General features: G+C 43.1%; 1 gene segment (V, D, J or C); it reads left to right on the forward strand.

Moving 5' to 3' along the window:
* The first annotated feature begins 575 nt into the window (after nt 1-575).
* Nucleotides 576-15,516, forward strand: LOC120022193. The segment is given in 4 exon segments: nt 576-627; nt 787-1,090; nt 14,019-14,056; nt 15,113-15,516. Coding segments are annotated over 4 exon segments (717 nt in total).
* The last annotated feature ends 3,518 nt before the right edge of the window (nt 15,517-19,034 follow it).

The following is a 19,034-nucleotide window of genomic DNA, read 5'->3' on the forward strand; positions in this document are numbered from 1 at the left end:
CTTTTTGTTTCTTTTTTTCTATTCAGACAGTTGTGTACACAGATAATGGAGGAGAGGGGGTTCAGAAATGGCGAAGTGAACTCCGGCCTCCGGCTCAGGGACAATATGTGGACTAGAGTTGTGGTGGTACCGACTCAGCTACACTCTGTATCTGTTTCCTAACACAAACACAGTTAAAGGAAACAGTGTAAACAAGCGCTGTATTCTCACTGAGTCCAAGTGGTTGTGGCTTTACAAACTCATGAAAAATCTATGTTAAAACACATTTTTAATAACCTCTATATGCAAGGCTAAAGATTGACCAAATGGACCCACGCTAGAGAGGTAGCTCAAGGACGAGGCAACATTAAGTGGCCCGCTTCATACCTCTGTCTGGACTTCCTTTGCTCAAATCAAGCAAGCAGCATATGTAACTACATGAGGACATTAGAGTGTGTGCATGAATACACGCACGCATTTGTGTAAAATATGGGACATTTGCATAGCTGTCCTGCCTCATTGCTCCACATACTTTTAAAACCCCAGTGTTGATCAGTGACTGTTCACTCCTTTCACAGCCACTGACACGCAGCACAATGATGATGTCACTGATTCTACTGCTGGGAACACTGGGGCTCCTTGTTCAGGGTGAGAGACACTTTTACCAACTTTTATTCATGTTTGGTTTAGCTTCAGATTTAATGATTTCTTTTTGACTGATATGTTTCATGATAGGCTTCAGAAGATTATCAATGTCTATTTGTTGTGATAACCTTACTAATCAGCTTTCTTCACTTTAATTTTCAGAATCATCAGCAGATATATTCCTGACCCAGTCTCCTAAATCTCAGTCTGTTAGTCCAGGAGAGACTGTCTCTATCAGCTGTACAGCCAGTTCAAGTACTGGTAATGCGCTTAGCTGGTACCTGCAGAAACCTGGAGAAGTTCCTAAACTCCTGGTTTATAGTGCCACAACCCGTCAGTCTGGGATTCCAGGTCGTTTCAGTGGGAGTGGATCTGGTAGTTCATATACTCATTACACTCTGACCATCAGTGGAGTCCTGGCTGAAGATGCAGCAGATTACTACTGTCAGCAGGCTGGCAGCTTTCCGTTCACACAGTGTTAGAACGTCGTACAAAAACCTCCTTCAGCTAAAGGGGAACTGCTCTGACTCAACAGCTGCAGAACTACTAAAACTTTAGAGAACTTCATCAAAATATGACACATTATCAATCATACGATTAAACTTGTTTAGCATCTAGACTATAAAGGATTCTCTTTCAAGGTATTATGCAAAAAAATGGAAAGCATTGCAATCAGGCTATTTTTATAGTTTATTTTCATAGATTCAATAATTGTATAATTTGGAAAATTAATATGAATACTGCACATCTCATTAATTAAAAAAAATTATAATTTTAAATTATAAAACGTAAATGAATATAAGTGTTGAATTTAATACATAGAAATCTATTTGACCCCAACCCAGATAGGTCCTAAACATTGAACCAATATTTGAATTTGAAAAGAAAACAAGTAAGGCTTATGTTTTTGTATTCACAACTAAAGTCAGTTATGTGATATATTTTATCTCCTAATGTTAACACATGTCTTAACTGTGAGTAGTAAAGTGTGTTTTTGTCTCTGTATGTGTGTTTCTATCTCCTATTGGTTGTGTTCATGGCTGGGGCTCCTCTGATCTCTGGTCAGTATGAGTAAGGGAGACTTCCAGTGGAGTCCTGCTGGATTGCAACTCTAGTTTGGAACACTCTTCTCTCTGGAGCTTCATTCACAAACACACTGGGACACGGAGGATACTGAGCTGTAGAGGATGCTTCTCTTTTGAAGAAGATGCTGAATGAAGTGTTAAAAGTAAAGATTGGGATAAATTGCCTGTTATGTTCAGGACATCAGGTACTGATTTACCGCTGTTCATGACTGATCTCTGAAAGTTGAACCTGTCTGACCCAACTCAACTATTCATCACACTGTCCCTACCCAACTTCTACACCCCTTCAACCCTGAAAGAGTGACAGAAGTCATATTCATTCCAATTTAAGAAGCACCCCTTTCAAATGATTAGACAGTACATACATAAATGCACAAAGTTAACCATACAGTATAAAACCCATCAAAATACCCTTGAGTAAAGTTCCCCATTTCAGCATTATACAAAGTCCAGTGTAAAGTCTGCTTCCACAGCCCATGTTCAGTTCTCTAGTCAAATATACAGCTGTCCCAGTCCCAGAGGATTTGACTTCAGGGGATTGTGGTGGAGTGGAAACTCAAATTTGCATGGCCAAAGTGACTGCCACACTCCCAGAAAGGAGCAGTACCGTGGCCCGATGTTCACCTGTCCCCAGAGAGTAATCAGTGAATTCTTAGTAAAATCATTTACTATGGGTCATAAATATCTCCATGTATAATGGTAAAACTCATTTGATAAGGATATCCAGGCAACAATATTAAGGATGGAAAAAGTATTTATTATGTCAACATGTCAGATCCAACAACATTACAGGAATACAGATTATAACAAATGTAAGAAAGCAGAGCAGATCTTTGACATCCGAATCAGACAGATTTTCTGGAGTAAGGCCCAGCCCAGCACCAGACCAGTGTGGTAGTAGTGCTGGATCAGTAAGAGGGAGAGGTGTTTGAGTGCAGAGCTCATTAATCATAACCTATTGCTGAAAAAACATACACTACCGTTCAAAAGTTTGGGGTCACTTCGAAATGTCCTTGTTCTTGAAAGAAAAGCACATTTTTTGTCCATTAAAATAACATCAAATTGATCAGAAATACAGTGTAGACATTGTTAATGTTGTAAATGACTATTGTAGCTAGAAACGGCTGATTTTTTAAATGGAATATCTACATAGGTGTACAGAGGCCCATGATCAGCAACCATCACTCCTGTGTTCCAATGGCACGTTGTGTTAGCTAATCCAAGTTTTTAATTTTAAAAGGCTAATTGATCATTAGAAAACCCTTTTGCAATTATGTTAGGACAGCTAAAAACTGTTGAGCTGATTAAAGAAGCAATAAAACTGGCCTTCTTTAGACTAGTTGAGTATCTGGAGTATCAGCTTCCAGTCTGAGGGGAAGCCATTGTTGGCCAGGCACATGAAAGTGGCCTTCCCCTGCTGCAGCACCACGTTGGAGGGGGGCAGGACCGTTATGGTTGGACCAACGTCACCTAGGAGACAGGTGTGAAGTTAGGGAGAGGGGAGCTAATGATCAAATCACCAGACTGATACGACAATATTGCTGCAGCAGTTTAAAATCTTAGCTGTAAATGAAGGTTTTTCCATCCGTAGGTTTCTGTTCTTCAAACAGACAGTTAGTTTATCAGTCTTTATGTCACTCTTTCACTTCCCTTTGAGTAGCTACTGAAGCATATTAGAACTACATGAGATGACTGAAAATACAATCAACTATCTTCAAAATTATTTCAAATGTGAAATATTTCAGCATACTTCTCACTTATTGTAATGCAGAGTAAGGAAATGCTAAATAAACTAAAGTAAAAAATTAAGACAATAAAATAACAATAAATGGACTACAGTGCATTTGGAAAATATTCAGACTCATTGACTTTTTCCACATTTTGCTACATTACAGCCTTAATCTACACACAATACCCCACAAAGAGAAAGCAAAAACATATTTTTTAAAATATAAATATCACATTTACATAAGTACTCAAACCATTTACTCAGTACTTTGTTGAAGCACCATTGGCAGCGATTACAACTTTGAGTCTTCTTGGGTATGACGCTACAAGCTTGGCACACCTTTATTTGGGGAGTTTTTCCCACTCTTCTCTGCAGATCCTCTCAGGCTATGTCAGGTTGGATGGGGAGGGTTACTGCACAGCTATTTTTAGGTCTCTCCAGAGATGTTCTATCGGGTTAAAGTCCGGGCTCTGGCTGGGCCACCCAAGGACAGTCAGAGACTTGTCCCGAAGCCACTCCTATGTTGTTTTGGCTGTGTGCTTAAGGTTGTTTACTGTTAGAAGATAAACCTTCGCCCCAGTCTGAGGTCCTGAGTGCCTTGGAACAGATTTGCATCAAGGATCTCGCTGTACTTTGCTCCAGTTATCTATCCCTCGATCCTGACTAGTGTCCAAGTCCCTGCCGCTGAAAGACATCCCCGCAGCATGGTGCCGCCACTACCGTGCTTCACCGTAGAGATGGTGCAAGGTTTCCTCCAGACGTGACGCTTGGCATTCAGGCCAAAGAGGTAGATCTTGGTTTCATCAGACCAGAGAATCTTGTTTCTCATAGTCTGAGAGTCCTTTAAGTGCATTTTGGCAAACTCCAAGCAGGCTGTCATGTGCCTTTTACTGAGGAGTGGGTTCCGTCTGGCCACTCTACCATAATGGCCTAGTTGGTGGAGTGCTACAGAGATGGTTGTCCTTCTGGAAGGTTCTCCCATTTCCACAGAGGAAATCTGGAGGTCTGTCAGAGTGACCATTGGGTTCTTGGTCACCACCCTGACCACCTTGGTCACCACCTTCTCCCCCAATTGCTCAGTATTGTTATTGTAAAGTGGAAACGTCTAAGAGCAGCAACAGCTCATCCGCGAAGTGGTAGGCCACACAAGCTCACAGAAAGGAACCGCCGAGTGCTGAAGCGCGTAGTGCATAAAATTCGTCTTTTCCTCGGTTGCAACACTGACTACGGAATTCCACACTGCCTCTGGAATCAATGTCAGCAAAATAACTGTTTGTTGGGAGATTCATGAAATGGAGCACAAGCATAAGATCACCATGCGCAATTCCAAGCGTTCTCTGGAGGGCTTTTTCCTATAGAGCTCCATTTTTATGGAATGGTCTGCCTACCCATGTGAGAGACGCAGACTCGGTCTCAACCTTTAAGTCTTTACTGAAGACTCATCTCTTCAGTGGGTCATATGATTGAGTGTAGTCTGGCCCAGGAGTGTGTAGGTGAACGGAAAGGCACTGGAGCAACGAACCGCCCTTGCTGTCTCTGCCTGGCCGGTTCCCCTCTCTCCACTGGGATTCTCTGCCTCTAACCCTATTACAGGGGCTGAGTCACTGGCTTACTGGTGCTCTTTCATGTCGTCCCTAGGAGGGGTGCGTCACTTGAGTGGGTTGAGTCACTACCGTGATCTTCCTGTCTGGGTTGGCGCCCCCCCTTGGGTTGTGCCATGGCGGAGATCTTTGTGGGCTATACTCGGCCTTGTCTCAGGATGGTAAGTTGGTGGTTGAAGATATCCCTCTAGTGGTGTGGGGGCTGTGCTTTGGCAAAGTGTGTGGGGTTATATCCTTCCTGTTTGGCCCTGTCCGGGGGTATCATCGGATGGGGCCACAGTGTCTCCTGACCCCTCCTGTCTCAGCCTCCAGTATTTATGCTGCAGTAGTTTATGTGTCGAGGGGCTAGGGTCAGTTTGTTATATCTGGAGTACTTCTCCTGTCTTATCCGGTGTCCTGTGTGAATTTAAGTATGCTCTCTCTAATTCTCTCTTTCTCTCTTTCTTTCTCTCTCTCGGAGGACCTGAGCCCTAGGACCATGCCTCAGGACTACCTGGCATGATGACTCCTTGCTGTCCCCAGTCCACCTGGCCGTGCTGCTGCTCCAGTTTCAACTGTTCTGCCTGCGGCTATGGAACCCTGACCTGTTCACAGGACATGCTACCTGTCCCAGACCTGCTGTTTTCAACTCTCTAGAGACTGCAAGAGCGGTAGAGATACTCTTAATGATCGGCTACGAAAAGCCAACTGACATTTACTCCTGAGGTGCTGACTTGCTGCACCCTCGACAACTACTGTGATTATTATTATTTGACCATGCTGGTAATTTATGAACATTTAAACATCTTGGCCATGTTCTGTTATAATCTCCAAACGGCACAGCCAGAAGAGGACTGGCCACCCCTCATAGCCTGGTTCCTCTCTAGGTTTCTTCCTAGGTTTTGGCCTTTCTAGGGAGTTTTTCCTAGCCACCATGCTTCTACACCTGCATTGCTTGCTGTTTGGGGTTTTAGGCTGGGTTTCTGTACAGCACTTTGAGATATCAGCTGATTTAAGAAGGGCTATATAAATAAATTTGATTTGATTTGATTTTGATTTGATGACTCACACTTCACCATCTGGCAGTCCGACAAACGAATCTGGGTTTGGCGGATGCCAGGAGAATGCTACCTGCTCCAATGCAGAGTGCCAACTGTAAAGTTTGGTGGAGAGGGAATACTGATCTGGAATTGTTTTTCATTGTTCGGCATAGGCCCCTTAGTTCCAGGGAAATCTTAACGCTACAGCATACAATGATGACATCTAGACGATTCTGTGATTCCAACTTTTTGGCAAAAGGTTGGGGAACGCCTTTTCCATAACCCCACTGCCACCATGGGGCACTCTGTCACAACGTTGACATCAACAAACCGCTCGCCCACACGACACCATACACGTGGTCTGCAGTTGTGAGGCTGGTTGGAAGTGCTGCCAAATTCTCTGAAACTACATTGGATGCGGCTTAGTGTAGAGACATGAACATTTAATTATCTCGCAAAAGCTCTGGTGGGCATTCCTGCGGTCAGAATGCCAATTGCACGGTCCCCCAAACTTGAGACATTTGGTTGTGTGACAGAACTGCACATTTTAGTGGCCTTTTATTTTCCCCAGCAAACGCGGCACCTGTGTAATAATCATGCTGTTTAATCAGCTTATTTATATGCCACACCTGTCAGGTGGATATATTCTCTTGGTAAAGGAGAAATGCTAATTAACTAGGATGTAAACAAATTTGTGCACAACATTTGAGAGAAATAAGCTTTTTTGTGCTCATGGACAATTTATGGAATCCTTTAATTCAGCTCATTAAACATGGGACCAAGACTTTGCATGTTGCATTTATATTTTTGTTCAGTATACAGTATAAGGGGCAAAACTTCTACTGCAGATTGTGGATGTGTCTAGGGGCCAGCCTATAAGTTTTGTATATTTTACCATCATTATGAATTCATCATTTTCCTTTGACTTTAACAGTGTGTAAAAAGTTGATTTTAACTTTTGACGGATAAGTGGATGAGTATTGAATTCTTCATGCATTTCATCCATCTGTGTCTGTGAATGTATGGATATGCTTCAATGCTGCCATCTAGTGGTAAGATAAGGGTGATAAGGGTAGAAGAACATTTCAAACATGCCACTGGTCACACACTGGTTGAATCAACGTTGTTTCCATGTCATTTCAATGACATTATGTTGAACCAATGTGGAACAGACATTGAATTGACATCTGTGCCCAGTGGGATGATAGAATTTCCTCCCTGCCACAGATTCAAGCATAAATCTACCATGACTGCTATCTTATGTTATCTTAATTTGGGAAGCTATTGACAACAACTGTACATTTGCATAAAGCACATTTATTTGCAGATACACATATAGGGGGAAGCGACTATCAGTTCTCAAATTTAGTCTACAGGGATTATCCCTTCATCTCTTCATTGACCTTTCCTTCTTCTATCCCCCTATTTTTTCTCTCCTATATTTCATGATTTAGTTTCACTGTCCAATTATTATCTTTTGTCAGTTAAAACTTTTTACTGTAACTGTCAACATCTCAAACAGCCAGTCCATTATTTTCAACCAGAATTCATAATCCTTAATTCATAATCAAGTCTCACTGAGTCTATATGAAGGCGATCAGATCCACATACAATATGGATGGGTGGGTCTGTCAATATTAGTCGCAGTGAATCTATTCGTTCTAACAATGTAGAAGACAGAAAAGAGAACATATGTGTGTTCGAGCGTATCACTTTTGTGATCTCGGTGACCATCCAAAGTGTGTTGTATTACGGGGATAAAAAAATCAGATTTCCGCCTACTGCGTAAACTTTACAAAAACCATGTGATCAAAGGTCATGAGGTTTTGACTGTAGTTGACTGTAAGTTTCTGCAGTTACTCCTCAAAATGTGCAAATTGCAGCCGTCGCCTGCGTTGTGGGAGGCTCTATTGTCAACCAATCATTAGGGTGTTTTTGTTTGACCCATAAGAACGTGACCAAAGACATGACTGAAACAGCATTTCCACAATTCATGTGATATTTGAGTCTCTCTCTCACTAATTGATTGTACATTTTCAGGTTGTGACTGTGTGATATGTGGGTTAGAGACATGTATATTTCGACATTATGAAGTTTTCTTTTTGCAGGTGCACCTCTCCCCAACTTCACTCCTTGGGCTTGTTCGGCATTTAGGCGACATGCCGACTGACTGATCTACAAATCACCTTCCGTCATAAATAACGTCTCATTATTATTTGTAGGTCAGTCAGTCACAATTTACCCATGATACATTACGGTTTTGATCCTCTCGAACAATCCCCTTGACTTTTGTTTACAGCTGGTTGCTGTTGCCTTACCGCTCAATATTAGGAAAGTGTCCTTAATGTTTTGTACACTCAGTGTATAGTGTCATAACCCAAGAATGAAAGCAATTCTAATGTCCAGCAACCTTGCCAGCAGGCATGCCAGCTAAGGTAGTTAGACTAGCTGCTCTATCTTCATTGATAGCCTGAACTGGCTTGGTAGCTAATTATGAGGTTGGGAGATGAGGAACCCATCAAGCTGGCTAGCTGAAGCCAACTTAATAAAATTGATAGGTGGCTAGTATTACCAAGAAACAATACAACATTTTAGTTATATTTATTCATCCATGAAGGAATCAAAAGGCTACATAGCTTGATCAAATTCATTTACAAACATATATCCTGCGAGTCCTGCCCATCACAGGAGAGCTAAAATCTAATAAAACGATGATGATACTGTTTTCACGCAGTAGAGAATCTAGGGTCCTGCCTAGCATATGTTTGCTCCGTTGTGCAGGAACAACTTACTAGGGACAATGGTGGGGGGGGGGGGGACTATTTGGCTGTTGCAGTCAGAGTGCCTCCTCCGCAAAATACCGCTGACAGATCTTTTTTATAAATAACTATGTAAGAATTTGGACTTGTGTGACATTTTCCACATTTTGTTGTGTAGCAAGGTGGGACTCAGATGGATTTAATTGTCCATTTTTGTCAACGATCTAAGTGAAAAATAGATTTAATTGTCATTTTAAGTCAAATCTGTAATTATATGTAGGCCACTCAGGAACATTCAATGTCGTCTTGGTAAGCAACTCCAGTGTATATTTGGCCTTGTGTTTTAGGTTATTGTCCTGCTGAATGGGGAATTTGTCTACCAGTGTCTGTTGGAAAGCAGGCTGAACCAGGTTTGCCTCTAGGATTTTGCCTATGCTTAGCTCTATTCCGTTTCATTTATCCCCCAAAAACTCCCTAGTCCTTGCCGATGACAAGCATACCCATAATATGATGCAGCCACCACCATGCTTGAAAATATGAAGAGTGGTAGTCAGTGATGTGTTTTGTTGGATTTTCCCCAAACATAACGCTTTGTATTCAGGACATAAAGTTAGAGAGGAGCCAGTCATTTAAAAAACATTTGAAACACTATTATTGCAGATAGAGTGAGTCCATGCAACTTGTCATGTGACTTGTTAAGCACATTTTGACTGACAAACTTATTTAGGCTTGTCATAACAAAGGGGTTGAATACTTATTGACTCACGCCATTTCAGCTTTTCATTTATAAATCTTTTGTAAAAAAAATTAAATACATAATTCCACTTCGACAATATTTGGTATTTTGTGTAGTTCCACAAAATCTCAATTTATTCAAATTTAAATTCTGGCTGTTAAACAATAAAATGTGGAAAAAGTCAAAGGGTGTGATTACAAAGCGTGTGATACTTCGAAGAATTCGTGTTTAGAATACTTTAGAATACAGGAGACTCTGTAGCTCTGCAGCTGTTGAGACAGAGCAGTTCCTCTTTAGCTGAGGGAGGTTTTTGTACGACGTTCTAACGCTGTGTGAATGGAGAATAACCACCCTGCTGACAGTGGTAATCTGCTGCATCTTCAGCCTGGACTCCACTGATGGTCAGAGTGTAAGAACTACCAGATCTACTCCCACTGAAACGACCTGGAATCCCAGACTGACGGGTTGTACCAGAATAAACCAGGAGTTTAGGAGCTTCTCCAGGTTTCTACAGGTACCACTGGAGATTATTACCAGTACTTGAACTGGCTGTACAGCTGATAGAGACAATCTCTCCTGGACTAACAGACTGAGATTTAGGAGACTGGGTCAGAATTATATCTGCTGATGATTCTGAAAGATAAACAAAAGTGAAGAATGACTGATTAATAAGGTTATCACAACAACAAGCATATCGTAAAGCACAGCTTTTTATGCAATATGTTAAATAAAAAACGGTCAAATTAACAAATGAAGTGTAACTCTGAAGCCAAATCCTTAATGAATCAAAGTTGTCAAAGTGTCTCTCACCCTGAACAAGGAGACCAAGTGTTCCCAGCAGTAGAATCAGTGACATCATCATTGTGCTGCGTGTCAGTGGCTCTGAAAGGAGTGAACATTCACTGATCAACACTGGGTTATTTAAAGTATGAAGAGCAATGAGGCAGGACAACTATACAAAGCTTTCATATTTTATGCAAATACACACACTATGCTTGTGTACATACACAGATAAATGATGTCAGCCGTTTCCAAAGGTTGGCCTATTGTGTATCATATTTGAGAATACTAAAATCGTAAACCACACAATGTAACAACTATATCTTAAATGAGGCCTACTTTGACTCACTTACACAGTGGTTTATGTCCCTCAACAGTGGTTGTCAGTCTCAGAAGGTCAATTAAGTTTAACAGTAGAAATGCTGCCTCTACGTGTTTCAAACCTTCTCAAGATGGACAGTAGTGGTGCTCTGTCTCCCTCCTCTGACCAGACTGTGTAATGGCAGTTTGTGTGATGTGTAGAGCGGGTGTTTTACTTTAAGTTTAAGGTCCCCCAGATCCGTATAAAAAGAAAGTCACACACTCCATATACCCATTCAATTGTTGGGAGCATATATAGTGTGCAACTTTCCTTCTTTCTTTTTTATACAGTTTACTTTGGACTTTCAGCACCTATACAAAACATTTTGGGGTGTGCGTCACCCTATCATAATCAAAAAAAGTATGTTTTAAATTACAGTATCGTGTCGATCTCATGTATTGTCATTCCTTGCATCAACACTGGGGACTAATGATAGGTGGCAGAGGGAGGGAGGACTGACAGAGTCATATCAAAGGTGTTGAGGGCTTCTCTTTCACAAAGAAATATAGCTTATAGTGTTGAATACAAGGTTTACAGTATAAATATTGAGGACTTAGCATTCTTTTTAATTTTGAACCGAAAGGCATGGTCCTTTAGGTGGGGATAAAGTTGTCTGTCCGTGTACCAGGTGTTGTTACATCTGAAATACATTATATGGTAATGTTGTTGGGCAGTGTTGGCAAGTTGTCTCACTTCTTGTTGTGGTTTAGACAGAAACTGGCATGGTTGAACCCATGTTGGGCATCAGAGTGGTGCCTTTTACTCTGTTCCACCTGACTGCTCAACCCATTGTCTCGTCAGCCCAGCCAGCCAATTTATAAACTTGATCACCACTATAAAAAGTATCTAGACTTTGTCTCACATTTATTTCAGACTAACATTTCGTTTTTAAAAGCAGAGATTTGTAAAACCTTGCTGTGTGTCTCTTCGACATTTGCAACATTGTTTCAATATTCAAATTCGATCTCCAGCTGTCCCATAGTAATGGACGTGTCGGGACGAGACAGACAGACAGGAAGCGTTTCTCAGCCAGTCGAAATCATGGATCAGCTGGCATAATTGTTATGGATATATACAAAGAAATGTCAATTGAAAAACATTTCAGCAAAATGCAGCTAGTTTGCAGTCTTTCCAGCTTCAGTTTGAAGTGATTGTGTTAGCTGTATTGTTGGCTAGCTCCTCTGAACAACAGTGTCCTGACGAGAGGACATTTCTATGCCAGGTTATATCGCACCTCATGTGTCCAAATAAATGTCACTAGAAAACAGTTTAAACAAATACAAATGCAGCTATTGTTGTTATTCTGGCTGCACTGTTTGACGCGACTAAGTTAGCCGTAGTTGGCTAGCTAGCAAGCAAGGACTAAGTATGTTGGCAGCCAGTATCGCAATGGAATATTTAGTACGAACGACTTTTATACCCATTGTATAAAAGTGATAATTCCCTCGAAGCCTGTGTTTAAAGGATATATTGGCACAGTTTGCCAGCCCTCGACCTCGCCTCGGGCCTAACAACACCAGTGACAATATATCCTCCAAACACCGGCTTCTCGGGCATAATCAATTAAATATGCAAGCTCTAGACTGCCCTTCAAGCCAATCAGAAACATGTATTCAACAGTGCAGTGGTATAAAAAAAGGTTTTGTCATTTTTGGTCCTTGATCTACACAAAATACTGTTATGTCAAAATGGAAGAAGAATTCTAACATTTGTAAAACATTTATGAAAAATGAAAAATGAATATTACATTTAGTCATTTAGCAGACTCGTTTAGCAAACGCTCTTATCTTGATTACATAAGTATTTACATCACTGAGTCAATACATGCCTTTGGCCGTTGGCAGTGATTACAGCTGTGTCTTTCTGGGTAAGTCTCTAAGAGTTTTGCACACCTGGATTTTACAATATTTGCACATTATTCTTTCATAAATTCTTCAAGCTCTGTCAAGTTGGTTGTTGATCATAGCTAGACAGCCATTTTCAAGTCTTGCCATAGATTTTCAATCAGATTTAAGTCAAAACTGTAACTACATGTAGGCCACACAGAAACATTCAGTCAACATGGCAAGAAACTCCAGTGTATATTTGGCCTTGTGTTTTAGGTTATTTTCCTACTGAAAGATGAATTTTTCTCCCAGTGTCTGTTTGAAAGCAGACTGAAACAGGTTTTCTTCTAGGATTTTGTTTGTGCTTAGCTCTATTCCGTTTAATTTATCTGGGGGGGAAAATACCATCCAAAGTGTAGTTAATAACTTCACTATGGTCAAAGGGATATGCAATGTCTTCTTTTTTATTTTTACCCTTTACCAATAGGTGCCCTTCTTTGTGAAACATTGGAAAACCTCCCTGGTCTTTCTGGTTAAATCTGTGTTTGAAATTCACTGCTCGACTGACGGACATTACAGATAATTGTATGTGTGGGGTACAGAGATGAGGTAGTTGTTTAAAAATCATGTTAAACACTATTATTGCACACGGAGTGAGTCCATGAAAGGTATTATGTGACTTGTTAAGCCCATTTGTACTCCTGAACTTATTTTGGCTTGCCATAACAAAGGGGTTGAATACTTATTGACTCAAGACATTTCAGCTTTTCATTTTTTATTAATTAGTAAAACAATTCTAAAAACATAATTCCACTCTGATATTATGGGGTATTGTGTGCTTGCCAGGTACACAACATCTCAAATCTTAAATTTCTTGAAAAAGTAAAGGGCTGTGAAAAATTTCTGAAGTCACTGTTATCAACATAATCCACAGCAGTTTTCATACTGTTGGAAGTTTAATGGGGAACGTAAATGTGTCCAGTCTACTGGAGTTCCAGAGTGTACCAGTAGGGGGCATCAGTTACAATGCAGAATTCCATGAGCAGTTCCATGTCTCTGTTATCATTCCCCTCTGTGTCTGTCTGGAGGTTTTTGTACAGCCAGTCAATCAGACTCTATCACTATGGTTGACTTTCAGTGGGGACCAAACTGAGTGTTGGCAGTAAGTATTCAATTCTAGACCTTGACCTCTGGTATCAAAATCTAATACCTTTTCTTAACAATATTACAACTCCCTTAAATAGAAAGTAGAAATGTATATTTATTTTTGGAGAATTTTTGTTGAATTTATTTTCCTTAGTTGTAAATATAGTTAAATTAAAATGCCTATTCAAGGGATAATATATCAAACAATGTTATACAGTGTGTATTCATTTGGAACAGGGATACTGTTGAAATCAGAGTGCTTTAGATAAATGTAGCTTTACAAGGTCAAAAGCAGTGTCTCTACAGTGTCAGAGGTTTTTGTACGACCGCTGAATGAGATCGTATCACTGTGGTTCACTTTTGGTGGAGGCACTAGACTGGATGTTGGAAGTAAGTTTACCTACCTATAATTACTAATGAAAAATTATTTTCTGACCTTGCATACTGTATAGATGCATCGATAATCTTATGAGACAAGAAACTAAGATTAAAAATGTAATAAATACTATGCATGATCACGAGTCACAATTTGTGTGAATAGCTGATTATACCTTTTCGTTAGACCTCAAATATTAAGCTATTAGTTTGGATTAAAAGACCCTGTCTCGTAAATCATATCAGTATTCATTTTATTTTCATATGTCTTTTCATTGTATAAAATTGTTTTAAGGTGGTTATATTCAACTTAAATGTACTCCTTCGGGATTCAGCTGCAAAGTATTGCTTAGTTTTGCTATAATTTTCCTATTTACTATTTTGCTATCTTACTTGATCTCATTTGCTATTTTATATGCTTTTTTACTTGCTATTTGCTATCTGTTGAAAAGTCTTGTTGTCTTGCGAAGTCAGGCAGTTCTGCTGTTCATATCAATATATTATTTTCATTTTGTGATAGATTGTCTTTTTAAATTACACAACTATAATTAATTAATTTAAATTAAAACTTTGAAATGTTTTAGTGAGTCTTTTAATTAAATGTATAATATTGTTAGATGTTTAAAGTCAACTGGAATCTTCTTCCTCAGCACAGGCATTTTATCAACTGATTTTAAATAAATTCATAATTTAAGAATTTTTCATACATTCTGTTGAACGTTCTACACAACAATCATATTAATTAATAGTGAAATGCAGTTTGATTCATAGGATTTTATTCCATTAAAATAAGGGAAGTATGCTAACATATTTTACATTTTGAAGATAGTTGAATGCATTTTCAGTCATCTCATGTAGTTCTAATATGCTTCAGTAGCTAGTCAAAGGGAAGTGAAAGAGTGACATAAAGATTGATAAACTAACTGTCTGTTTGTTTGAGGAACAGAAACATACTGATGGACAAAGTCTTCATTTACAGCTAAGATGTAAATCTGCTGCATCATTATTGTCATATCAGTCTGGTGATTGATTGAAAGTTCCCCTTGCCCTAACGTCCCACCTGTCTTCGAGGTGATGTTCGTCCCACCCTGACGGTCCTGTCCCCCTCCAGTGTGGAGCTGCAGCAGGGGAAGGCCACTCTCATGTGCCTGGCCAACAAAGGCTTCCCCTCGGACTGGAAGCTGAGCTGGAAGGTGGATGGTAGCAGCAGCAACACCTGGGAGGTGACCGGGAGCCCCAGGGTCCTGGAGAAGGACGGCCACTACAGCTGGAGCAGCACCCTGACCCTCCCTGTTGACCAGTGGAAGAAGGTGGGCTCTGTGACCTGTGAGGCCACCCAGGGCTCCCAGTCTCCTCTCTCTGAGACACTGAGGAGAGACCAGTGTTCTGATTAATGAGCTCCCCCTCTGACTCCACTGTTTTTACTCTGCACCTCTCCTTCTTACTGTTCCAGCAATACAAGCACACTGGTCTAATGCTGGGCTGGACCCTGTATGGGAATCCTTCCTCCAGCTGGAGCTTTTAGCATAGTGGAAGAGACAACAGAATATATGTCTCTATTCTGTCAAATAGATCTGTTTTGCTTTCATATTTCGTTTTTTATTATTTTATTTTATTTTACTAGGCAAGTCAGTTAAGAACAAATTCTTATTTTCAATGATGGCCTAGGAACAAATCAAATCAAATGTATTTATATAGCCCATCTTACATCAGCCGATATCTCAAAGCGCTGAACAGAAACTGAGCGTAAAACCCCAAACAGCAAGCAATGCAGGTGTAGAAGCACGGTGGCTAGGAAAAACTCCCTAGTAAGGCCAAAACCTAGGAAGAAACCTCGAGAGGAACCAGGCTATGAGGGGTGGCCAATCCTCTTCTGGCTGTGCCAGGTGGAGATTATAACAGAAGATGGCCAAGATGTTCAAATGTTCATAAATGACCAGCATGGTCAAATAATAATAACCACAGTAGTTGTCGAGGGTGCAACAGGTTAGCCCTTCAGGAGTAAATGTCAGTTGGCTTTTCATAGCCGATCATTAAGAGTATCTCTACCGCTCTTGCAGTCTCTAGAGAGATGAAAACAACAGTTCTGGGACAGGTAGCACGTCCGGTGAACAGGTCAGGGTTCCATAGCCGCAGGCAGAACAGTTGAAACTGAAGCAGCAGCACGGCCAGGTGGACTGGGGACAGCAAGGAGTCATCATGCCAGGTAGTCCTGAGGCATGGTCCTAGGGCTCAGGTCCCCCGAGAGAGAGAGAAAGAAATAATTAGAGAGTACATACGTAAATTCACACAGGACACTGGAGAAATACTCCAGATATAACAGATTGACCCTAGCCCCCTGACACACAAACTACTGCAGCATAAATACTGGAGGCTGAAACAGGAGGGGTCAGGAGACACTGTGGCCCCATCCGATGATCCCCGGGACAGGGCCAAACAGGCAGGATATAACCCCACCCACTTTGCCAAAGCACAGCCCCCACACCACTAGAGGGATATCTTCAACCACCAACTTACCATCCTGAGACAAGGCCGAGTATAGCCCACAAAGATCTCCGCCACGGCAGGTTAGTACAGTTTGGAGAAGAGAATATGCAGATGCGCCAGTTACACATAGTAAAGTCCCATACAAAAAAAGTAAGTTCGATTTATTTTTATTTTTATGTTTATATCATTGTTAAATGCTTGCAGTCAACTGGAATTTACTTCCTCAGCATACAGTAGGCATATTGTAACGGCAGCCTTCCCTCTCTTCACTAAAAGAGAGAGTGTAGCAGGGATCGGACCAACACGCAGCGTAGCCAGTGCTCAACATGTTTAATAACACTAATAAACAGTGAACACTTAACAAATAACAAAATAACAAAATGTGGCAAACCGATAACAGTCCTATCTGGTGCAGAACACAAACACAGAGACAGGAAACAGACGAACTAGACACACAACATAGAATTCCCACCCAGCTCACGTCCTGACCAACACTAAACAAGCAAAACACATAAGAACTCTGGTCAGGACGTTACAGTACCCCCCCCCCCCCCCGAGGTGCGGACTCCGAACGCACCCCTAAAACTCAAGGGGAGGGTCTGGGTGGGCATCTGTCCGCGGTGGCGGCTCCGGCGGTGGACGAGGACACCACTCCACCACTGTCTTTGTCCCCCTCCTTAGCGTCCTTTGAGTGGCGACCCTCGCCCACGACCTTGGCCTAAGAATCCTCCCCAAGGCCCCCACATGATTTAGGAGGTAGCTCAGGACAGAGAGGTAGCTCAGGACAGAGAGGTAGCTCAGGACAGAGGGGCAACTCCGGACAGAGAGGCAGCTCAGGACGAATGGCAGCTCCGGACTGAATTGCAGCTCCGGACTGAATTGCAGCTCTGGACTGTAGGGCAGCTCATGACTGGAGGGCAGCTCATGACTGGAGGGCAACTCATGACTGGAGGGCAACTCATGACTGTAGGGCAGCTCATGACTGTAGGGCAGCTCATGACTGTAGGGCAGCTCATGACTGTAGGGCAGCTCATGACTGGAAGGCAGCTCATGACTGGAGGGCAGCTCATGACTGGAGGGCAGCTCATGACTGGAGTGCAGCTCATGACTGGAGTGCAGCTCATGACTGGAGTGCAGCTCATGACTGGAGTGCAGCTCCTGACTGAAGGGCAGCTCCTGACTGGCTGGCGGCTCTGGCAGCTCCTGACTGGCTGGCGGCTCTGGCAGCTCCTGACTGGCTGGCGGCTCTAGCGGCTCCTGACTGGCTGGCGGCTCTGGCGGCTCCTGACTGGCGGGCGGCTCTGGCGGCTCTTGACTGGCTGGCGGCTCTGGCGGCTCCTGACTGACGGACGGCTCTAGCGGCTCCTGACTGACGGACGGCTCTAGCGGCTCCTGACTGACGGACGGCTCTAGCGGCTCCTGACTGACTGGCGGCTCGAGCGGCTCGGGACAGACGGGCGGCTCTGACGGCTCGGGACAGACGGGCGGCTCAGATGGCGCTGGGCAGACGGATGGCTCAGATGGCGCTGGGCAGACGGATGGCTCAGATGGCGCTGGGCAGACGGATGGCTCAGATGGCGCTGGGCAGACGGATGGCTCAGATGGCGCTGGGCAGACGGATGGCTCAGACGGCGCTGGGCAGGCAGGCAGCTCAGACGGCACTGGGCAGACGAGCAGTGCAGACGGCGTTGAGCAGACGAGCAGTGCAGGCGGGGTTGGGCAGACAGCCGACTCTGACCTGCTGAGGCGCACAGTAGGCCTGGTGCGTGGTGCCGGAACTGGTGGCACCGGACTGGAGACACGCACCTCAAGGCTAGTGCGGGGAGCAGGAACAGGGCACACTGGTTTCTCAAAGCGCACTATAGGCCTGGTGCGTGGTGCCGGAACTGGTGGTACCGGACTGAGGGCACACACCTCAGGGCGAGTGGGGGGAGAAGGAAAAGTGCGTACAGGGCTCTGGAGACGCACAGGAGGCTTGGTGCGTGGTGCCGGAACTGGTGATACTGGGCTGGAGACACGCACCACAGGGAGAGTGCGTGGAGGAGGAACAGGGCTCTGGAGACGCACAGGAAGCCTAGTGCGTGGTGTAGGCACTGATGGTACTGGGCTGGGGCGGGAAGGTGGCGCCGGATATACCGGACCGTGCAGGCGTACTGGCTCCCTTGAGCACTGAGCCTGCCCAACCTTACCTGGTTGAATACTCCCCGTAGCCCGACCAATGCGGGGAGGTGGAATAACCCGCACTGGGCTGTGTAGGCGAACCGGGGACACCATGCGTAAGGCTGGTGCCATGTACACCGGCCCGAGGAGACGTACTGGAGGCCAGATATGTTGAGCCGGCTTCATGGCACTTGGCTCAATGCTCAATCTAGCCCGGCCAGTGCGGGGAGGTGGAATAACCCTCACCGAGCTATGCACACGTACAGGAGACACCGTGCGCTCTTCCGCATAACACGGTGTCTGCCCGTACTCCCGCTCTCCACGGTAAGCATGGGAAGTGGGCGCA

The sequence above is a fragment of the Salvelinus namaycush genome, chromosome 27 (genome assembly GCF_016432855.1).
Source record: "Salvelinus namaycush isolate Seneca chromosome 27, SaNama_1.0, whole genome shotgun sequence".
NCBI classification, from domain to species: Eukaryota; Metazoa; Chordata; class Actinopteri; order Salmoniformes; family Salmonidae; genus Salvelinus; species Salvelinus namaycush.